Below are 9712 nucleotides of genomic sequence, written 5' to 3' on the forward strand. Positions count from 1 at the left end.
TCTCTAAGAAGTAACAACCTGAAGAGACGATATTGTTCCTTTCTCTTCTTCTGGACTTCTGGCTCTTCAACTTCTGCATGGATTCTAATATTGGAATGATTCAGCTCGTTCAGTTTATGATAAGAATGAATGATTTGAAATTACATCAAACCACGCGGTATTGCAGCCTTGTGTGGGCTTCAGCCTTCTCATTAATATTCTGTCGTTGTTGGCATTCAAAAAATTTTTTTTTATTCGGATGTCTTATGTTCAATATTTCGAGGTTTGATGAAACGAACAATGTCTTACACTGTCTATTAGTTTTAAGTGACTTAGTAATCTTTTTGTCTTCATAAGTGTGTAAATTTAACTCCGTCTGCTTTTCTCCAAAAATTCTCCTTCATATTTCTTTCTCTCAGATTTCCAATTTCTGTTTAGTTTTATTCGTCATTATCCAAGTTTCACAGGCGTATGTGGGGGCATTATATTTCGTAGATTTGGATATCTCTTTCGATGTTAATATTCTTCTGAGAATTCTGTTACTTTTGGCATTTCTTAGTTTGATTTCCTTTCCTTCTTGACATTTATTATCTAGTAGTACATCCAAATACATGAAATTATCTACTTCCTCAAATTCTATTAGCTCTCGATTATGTTTTCTGTCTTACTACCACATTCTTTATTTCCATAAACTTAGTTTTGTCATTATTGTAATTCAGGCGTGTCTTTTCTGCTACTGTTATTAGTTGTATTGTAGTTTCTTTAAGCTTTATGCCTTCCGAAACTAGATTGAATCATACCGTTGATAGGAGGTTTCCTTGTCTTGCTAATTAATAAGTGTACTAGATGAAGATAAATGATACACCTTTATGAATTTTAAAACTTTTATTTCAAATATTCAATTTATAATAATCGCATTTCATTTTATGATTGAATGTTAGAAAGTTGGTGGATAGTATTTGAGCCATTCGAGTTGTTGCTGCATATCTTCATCTTGCATAATCTCCTTTTCAACAGTTTAAAAAAATATGTGATCCTACAACGAAAAAATTTATCGTTATGCTACATTTTCGCAGTACGATTTGATCTACCAATTTCTAATTGAACTGTGAGTCGATATTTACCTCTGGAATTTCATCTTCAATACATTTGGCAATCCCCCATATCTTTTCTACAGTTGTTGTTAATTTGGTCTCTGTAAAATGAAAAACATACTTAGAAAATAATACGTTGTATTATTATTTAGCTATTACCTTCTCTTGCATTTTTGATACAAGAAGCGTAGATGGAAATTTGATCTGGGGAAATTTTTGATGGCCAGTAGTACGCCATTTTCTCTAAGTTCATATTCAGTTTACTGTCGATCTAAAATAAAATATATCTCAAATCTGAATACATATCAAATATCTCTTTATATAAAAATGTACATCGATTAAAATACAATGACAAAATTTAACAATAAATAATTAGAAAGAAAGGGTTCCACTCGCTTTTATGGAAACTATAAAACTGGTTATAAAACACTCAAATTGCACTCAATCTACTCTCATCAGTTTATATACTGTTGAGCAATTATTGGTATCCATGGACAAACAAACAACATGTAATTCACGATAATTAACCTAACGAATTACTTAATTCCTTTTAGGTTTCTCTAATAGTGAGTAAAATGCAAATTGCAGAAAAAACACAAAGTGTACAGCATATATTTCAAGTTCAAAGACACCGCGTTGTTCAAAATTTGTTTGTTAGCCATCAATAGTGAACGTTTTTCATGAATCTGTAAAAATGTTGTTATTTGGAAGGCATTAGCTCAACCGAAGAGAAAGCTAACCTATATTCTAATCTTGGCGAGACTGCTCCTTCATTATGAACAGCATTTGGTCGACCAGCATCTCAGTGGTCGACCAAATGGAACAAAAACAACGTCGTGAAGATTTTTCCATCGAATGTTTGGCAATATTTCACAAAAATTAAGTCAAACGTGGGTCCATCACTTTACACTCGAAGCAAAAGAACAATCGTTCAACTAAGTAAGGAGAATCGGCTCCAAAGGAGGCAAAGACCGTTTCTTCTGCAGGCAAGATCATGGTAAAACCAAGACAATACAGTAAATAAATTCAGCTTCCGTTCATAAAAAAAAACGCAATATTATACTGATCAAATGAAATTGTCCATTTTCAATAAGGGCAAATGTGAAATATTGAATTTATGCTTTTACTTACCACTCCCACGTTCAACCAAATGCAAGCTGTATATTCCTGTAAAAGATATTTTGAAAATAAAGAAAAATCCTTCGCATGACATCATGTAAATACAAACAATAACAAAGAATTAAACGGAATCATCTCGCATGTCATATTATTTTTTCGAAAAGTTAAATTTTATATTTTTTCAAAAATTATTAAAAAATAACTAATTCCAAAAGAGAAGAGACCTTAAATGAAAAACATTTAGAAGCATAAATATATCGAAAGGTTCAAGGAATAAAAAAATGGAGAAATTATTTTTTTATATCATTTTGGATAATATTGATTTGAATTTTCGTTTTTCTGTTCAAATCTTATTGTTGAAAATTCAAATATTTGTCGATGGAATACCTACAGATTTATTAAGGCAATGTAGAGGCGCTTTTGTCAAAAATTTGATAGATAATTCATACAATTCATAAAAATCATAGCTACATATAAATCCAATGTGAACAATAAACTGTTACAAAGAGGAACCTCTGGAGTTTAAAGCTTCCTCTTGGTATTAATGACGCGCTTCTGTCAGTACCACATATGGTATTAATATCACTACAAACCAGAGCATAGTAAGATAGTATGAGCAATTTACAGATACCATCGTAATGGCAAATCATTAGATCATCACCGACTGTCTAATGAATTTAGCTGTCCCGGACTGCATCGCCTCTTACCCTAAAAAATCCACTCGACGAGCTAGAAGTGAAATTGATAGTCCTCCATTATCTATCTGGATTGTTTTGCGTTTGATTTGAAACCGCACGAATCAAATTATCAAAGATTTCAAAGAACGACGTGTTTAGTTTTATGACTTCAACCAAAACCTGTTGGTGAAGATTTTATATTACGCATAATGCTTCGAGGACTGTGCAAATGTGCAATAACACAAAAAATGAAGTTATTTTATTTGCTAAGAACAATGTTACGAAAATAACAAATCTTGATATCATAGAAAACAATCAGAATTCATTCAGAAACAGATTCAAATAACTGTATTGGCAGGACGGTATCTGAATGCACTGGAATCTGCATGTAAGAGTTTTTAAATGATATTCTCACTAAGATATTTATAGATAGAATTGGGCCTAATCATATCGTGTTACATCATTGATTTACAAGGATTTACAAACATTATTGTTTGTGATATTATTATAAACGTTTCGAAAGACTCATTCCTCCCCTTTCAGCCACATTAGTTGGAATGGAGAACCATATTAAGGCAGATATTGAATCGTGTATCAAATTTGAATATATAAAATCGGGCCATTCTGGATCTGCACTGTGAAATTGATGCAATTGATTCATTTTAGTCGATGTTTAATCCCTCACCTTTTCATTCCTAAGAACTTCAAAAGTTCGACTTGAATAAATAACGTTATTTTCATGGAGAAAATTTTTAAATGGGTTAGGTCGATTGAAAACTCCATATAGGATTGAATGAGAAATTGAATCAATTATATTTAGCTCGATATTCCATAAAAAAATTCAATCTATTACGATTAACGTGAACCACTAGAGATATTTGGAACAAAAAACGATTCTAGATCGTGAATTCTCCTTCTATTTCTAATTCAATCAAAACAAACAGAAACGAAAACAGAATAAGAATCATTTCAAATTCTTCCAAAATAATTAAAATTGATTCAAGTGTGATAAAATAATACAAAATGGATTTTGAGCCATCAAACAATTGGCAACGCTTTAGATTATTTCATAGTCCTTTTTATCAACGAAATAAATATAGAACCGTGCCTCATTTTTTGCAATTTATCGCGTTTGTGTGTGTTATCATTTGAAGTATTTCTTTAAATTACTAAGGAAAAAAATTATTATGTAACCAATCAAATTTTCACGACATCTCGGTTAAACAATACACAATTGAATTAGAAAAACTAAAATAAAACCTCTACACAGATAATGATAAATCTTCAACTAATACAAATAATATAATGAATGATTTTTATAACAAATAAATATATATATATTGCTTTCTTTTTATGATGACATAATACCTATGAGAAGAAAAATTCATAATATCAGATTATTGAGTCTTTCATATGAATAAAAGCTAATGCATATTAGAATAATACCTTAATGATATCGTTCTCATCGTTGAAAACTCCATCTTTAACTTCTCCTATCATTCCATCCGTAGCTCCGGTTAATGCAACACAATTATCATGTATCCTTTTATAATCCTTCATCAAATTTGGCCCAAAATCCTTTAAATTTGAATTAAATAAACTTTCTTTTGAATTCTTACCACGAAATTCAGGAGGTTATTGCTCATATAAAATTAAAATGTGTTTTTCGTATTACAAAACGTCTAAAGATCACCCCTTTCCGAGATATTACTAAACATGACTTTTCATTTTTTTTTTAAATTTTAGTAAAGTCAGTATCTTGAAATTATTTTCGTGCACTCACAAAGGTTATTTTTTCAATATTCCTGTTACATTAAACGGGGATGAAATTAGCAACCCTCATTTCATTCCATATAAAAACTTTTTTTCAAAATGAAGTTCCATGGATTGAAACTATAAGTTAACATTTTTTTCATCCAAAATTATTGGCAGAGAAAGAAAATACCATAATTTATGATTTAATGAAAAAATTCAGTGGAAAACTGTAAAAATGTGAAATTTGATACGATTTTTAATAAATCCTGGAAAAAATCACCTCTAGGTGTTATGGATTACCGTACACGTTTAGAAAAAAGGATAAAGACTCAATTTAATTCAATTTCATAAGAGCAATCACGTCCTGAATTTAGAAACAAGCTGAATATGTTACTGAAAATGTATATCATATCCGTCATCGAAATACAATTCCTAGGAAATGTATGTAATCCCTAGAATCGCACGGAAATGTGTAAAATAAATTATATTAGACGCACTTCCCAGAAAATCTATACATTGTCAAAATGGCAATCGGAAATGTAGATAGTGGTGATGCCCGAAATATTACAGGTGTAGTTTTGGCTAAAACCAACGATGAGCTTTAACAAATTGGTACCAAGAACGAAATCAAAAAATCAATTATATTCTCTATCTCATATTAATGTGAGTTCTTCTTGATGCAGAGTATGTCCGAGTACGGAGATGGTTAGTTGCTAATCCACAATCCACTGGAACCGGCCAGATATTTAAAAAGTACCTTTGCAAGAAAAACTGTACTACAACAAGATGTCTCTGCTATAAAAATAAATTATTGTGTACTAACTTTAATATTGTGACATTTATAACTTAATTAACAGATTTATTACATACCAAACGGAAGTTCGACTTTATAAGAATAAAATAAATCGGTTTTGTGATAAATACATTTCAAAATTTCTTAAATACTTTATTTTCGAAGCTTTTATTAGTGAGATAATATGAAAATTTTTATATTTGTTACCTGAACGTTGTTGTCTCAACGAATGCTTTAATCAAAATTACTAATTACATTTTAACAACGTGTTTTATGACAGAAATAATTATTTTTTTACATTTCCTAATATGATTTTGGAATTATATAAGTATCCTAGGATTTTATACAACATACATTTCCAGTAACATATATACAGGGTCTTTCAAAACGTTCGTATGCGAGTTATATCATTGCATTAAGCGAAAAAAATCGATTGAAAACCACCAAACAATCACATGTCTATAACGAAAATTAACAATAAGGTTTAGCTGATCAAAGCTTGTGGAACGTTCAAGTTCGTCCTAATCGAGCGGTCGAGAGATCCATAAAAGTATTTAGCTGCTGCCGCATTTTTGAACTTACCTTTATTTCTAAAACGTACTCGAAAGTTTTTCGGCGCATATTATTATCGATCGTTGAACTGCTGCGCACGAATAGTGGCAAAAGTCGTAACGAAATAACTAAACGACGATGAAAATGGCAATTCAGTATGAAATGAAAAATAATAAAATAATCTCTATGACAAATTTATTTGAAAACCCTTTTATTTAAAAAATTTATTCCAAGTATTTACATTAAATAATGTCTCTCTAGCGCTCGATAGGGAGGAACTTAAACGTTCCAAAAGCTTTGATTGGCTAAACCTTATTGGTAATTTGCGACTAATCTTTGCGTTATAGACATGAGATTGATGATTTCTGATCGATTTTTCTCGCTTAACCATCTAGTTTTTTTTTAAATAGTTTAGAATCAAGAAAACAATTTTATTTTCTATAGATCAAAACATCAGTCGAATAACCACATTCATATTCATTTTTCACTACCAATCTGATAACTCAAAAAATCAGGAACACATTTTGCAACTTTTTTCCAAAGCAAAATGACTATTTTAGAAGCAACTCTCGTCACTTGGTAGTTTGTGATAACAGTTTTTATTCTACCTATGAACAATCACATTTAGTTTCATAATTTATATCAATAAAATAATTATTTCATTTAGAAAACCACATTGAAAGTTTAACTTTACATTGAAGCAAAATTATTATTCAGTCTTATCAAATAACAAAGTGAAGTACTTTTCGAACCACTTTTCTAACTAGTTATACGGCTAGTACTTTTTCGGTTTCAAAAACATGTTTGATGAATCACAATCTATAAAAATGATTGAAAATGAACCAATAAAAAAATTACTAATAAGGTACTAATCAGAAAGTTCATCATTAGTAGCAAATTTGGGACACGAAATCATTTTGTATCTATCACACAAACTGCTGTTGCATTTTGCACAAAAATTGTTGCCCTTCCTGCTCTTTGAAGGATTACAATAACCGCACCTTCTTCTTTTCTGCTCTAGATTTGTTGGTGCAATAGTAGTTAACGATTGTGGTGGAAAATGGCTCCCATTGCCAATCGCAATTCTGTAGAAATACGTTGGTTCTCCAGACGTTGATTCATATATGGTTCAGCCAGTCCAAAAGCAAGGTTTTTGAGGAAATCTGCACGTGCGTGTACTGAGAATTCCTCACTATCTAAGTTCCATTTGAATATTACAAATGTATTTACACCTACCACCACTTTTTGTTAAGTTATAAAATTCAATTTCTTCGATTTTCCTGAGTCCCCGTTCTCTTTCCCCATTTGGTGCATCGTTGACAGAAGCAGAACCTTTTTCTTAGGTTTTGGTACATGAGCAAAAATAATTTTGTTATCTTGGTACAGGTATTTGGTAGAACCGTGTGGAATAGCAGATAATAATGAAGGCGGTATCTGTGGTTTATTTTTACGAAGTATATCAACGATTGTCAGCTTTCGTTCTGAAAGGACTTCTGCCATAGGAAATGAACCAGTTATCAGTGGTTACATTCCTATTAGTCCCTGTTATTGTTGAGGTGAATTTTGAAACATATTGAGCAGGAATTGGCAAATCACCTTACCTAGCAGAACAGTGTATCTAGTTCTGAGGGTCCCTCGATGCAGACTGACAGGGTTCCTTGGGTTCTCGTACTACAAATAGTTGGTAGAGGGATGAGACACTCAATATGGAAGGAAGTAGGTCGGATGTAACCCCCACCTTACCGTTAAAGGGTTAATGCAGTGATATAACTCGCATTTTGAGAGACCTTGTATAAGTTCAATGAAATCGATTTTATGTGTGAGATATTTTACAGGTAAGCACGCTCACAAGGCGCCATTAATATTGTGCTTTCAATACACTTTATGGTTTTTCTTTTTGTTTAATCGATGACTAGTTACCTATATCATATTTATATATTTTTGATGCATAGTATAGTTTTAACAATTTTGATTTATCGGTATAAAATGTCAAAATCCAAATGATTTCGTTGTGGCTATTCTGTTTTTAAAGAAAATCGTATCTAATAACCTTATAGTTAACCCCCATAATTAAGAGGTAATCTAAAACAAATTGGATGTTCTTATTTTTGGATAATTATCATAGAATTGTCAAGTGTTGCCTTTCATCAAAAAATAGTTTAATTCACGATAGACCTGCCTTTTAGGAAAAATAATCTTTTGTAGGCGCTTTTTAAATAAGTAATTGGTGAATTATAGTATATATCATGTTATTTTGATCTATGAATTGAGCAAAAAATGAAAAATAACAGTATGAAAAAGACAAAAATCAAGTTATATGTCTCGATACTTATTATTAAAAGCAAAAAAAGTCAGATTTGTATTTTGTAGTACTTACTGTTATATCAATGCAACTCGTAAACTGCAGAGCAGATAATATAAATATGACTGGTATTAGTTTATACATTTTTTAGTTTTATGTTTTCTTATACACAAAGAGTACGTATGGTACTTCTGTGGTTACTTCTGCCATTTAAATGGTTTCAATATCTCTTATCAAACTTCCTAGTTATTTAATTATTTCCCTACTTGACAAACACGATAATTTGATTTTTCAAGTCCACATTCTATTTTGGAAATATGAAAAGTTACTGATGATATATTCTATAACCGTTTTTTCATTGAGAATAATGAATTATTAAGAATATCATAGAGAGTGAATTTTATGTATATAAACTCCTCAATCATCTCGGAAACGTCTTGTGATACGGCCGGTATAGTGGTAATTACATCGTTGTCAGATATTTCCTTTTATCGGAAAAATAATGAACTTTGTTCTTCCTAATAGATCACAATGTTTATTTTTTTGCTTTTCAAAATCCTTAAAAACTATTTTCCTTATATCGGACGAAGCATAATACATTTAGGAGGTAATAGGCGTAGAAGTCAACAATAAACGTGTAATATCTTTAATAATTTATATCCTAACCGAAATCCCATAACAAGAGAACAGTTACATTGTCAGCTTTAAGCTTTGCAATTAACTCCCGATAGTACTCGCTATGGGTCTAATTTACATTTTCTAATATCCAATTAGTTTTTTTTTAGATAAACAGACTCACTACTGGTATTTTCCTTCAGATAATTGATGAAAAATAAGTGCCAAATATCATATGGAAACATAAATAACTAATTTTTAATAATTGATGAGTTGAAACCACAATTTACTATATTTCTTTATGACAGTGTTTTAATTGAAAATTATAATTTTTTTTGGTCGTCAACAGAAATTACCGAATGCAGATAACGTTGGTTTCATTATCTGCTATTGAACTCAAGGATATCTTATCCTGAATGTTATCAAATGTTCGATTTCCTTCTTGTTACAATCAGATGTGAGATTATCGTACCAGAAGAAACATTCTAATTTATCACAATATATTGAAAATAATATGTTTTTTCGAATCACTTATAATTCTCGAAACGCTCTCAGAAGATATTTGGATTGAAGTTAATAGTTTTATTGAAAAACTGTGCTCAATTTAATATCAGTTTTAAAAATATTTACCATGATGTAATATATAACTAATTCACATTTTGTTTTTACGTGCTGTATAATTAAATTTGTTATTTATTCCATATAATATTATTTGATTTCTGAATGCTTTGTACATTTTTGGCTCTAGAATTAAGAAAATGAGAATATGGGAATGGAAGGAGTTCTATTCAGATCAATATAACTATTTCGACTAAGGTAGCTCTAA

The 9712-nt window shown here is 30.5% G+C and overlaps 1 protein-coding gene across 1 annotated transcript; it reads right to left on the bottom strand.

Annotated features, from left to right (window-relative positions):
- Positions 1-845: 845 nt before the first annotated feature.
- On the bottom strand, positions 846-8476 carry LOC130442140 (uncharacterized). Its single transcript, XM_056776219.1, has 6 exons — positions 8347-8476; positions 4316-4447; positions 2205-2240; positions 1233-1344; positions 1104-1174; positions 846-1015 (listed from the first exon to the last, which is right to left on the bottom strand). Exons 1-6 carry the CDS (start codon positions 8413-8415, stop codon positions 998-1000), a joined length of 438 nt encoding a protein of 145 aa, XP_056632197.1. The 5' UTR covers positions 8416-8476; the 3' UTR covers positions 846-997.
- Between the last annotated feature and the right edge of the window lie 1236 nt (positions 8477-9712).

This window comes from Diorhabda sublineata, chromosome 3 (assembly GCF_026230105.1).
Source record: "Diorhabda sublineata isolate icDioSubl1.1 chromosome 3, icDioSubl1.1, whole genome shotgun sequence".
In the NCBI taxonomy this organism is placed as follows: Eukaryota; Metazoa; Arthropoda; class Insecta; order Coleoptera; family Chrysomelidae; genus Diorhabda; species Diorhabda sublineata.

Bases quoted from the DNA above. Each gene is read 5' to 3' on its own strand.
- LOC130442140 (XM_056776219.1), bottom strand. From the start codon at position 8,415: ATGTATAAACTAATACCAGTCATATTTATATTATCTGCTCTGCAGTTT. The intron at 1,345-2,204 runs GTAAGTAAAAGC...ATTTTATTTTAG, and splicing joins TTTGGTTGAACGTGGGAGTG to ATCGACAGTAAACTGAATAT. The intron at 1,175-1,232 runs GTAATAGCTAAA...TTCATTTTACAG, and splicing joins TATCAAAAATGCAAGAGAAG to AGACCAAATTAACAACAACT.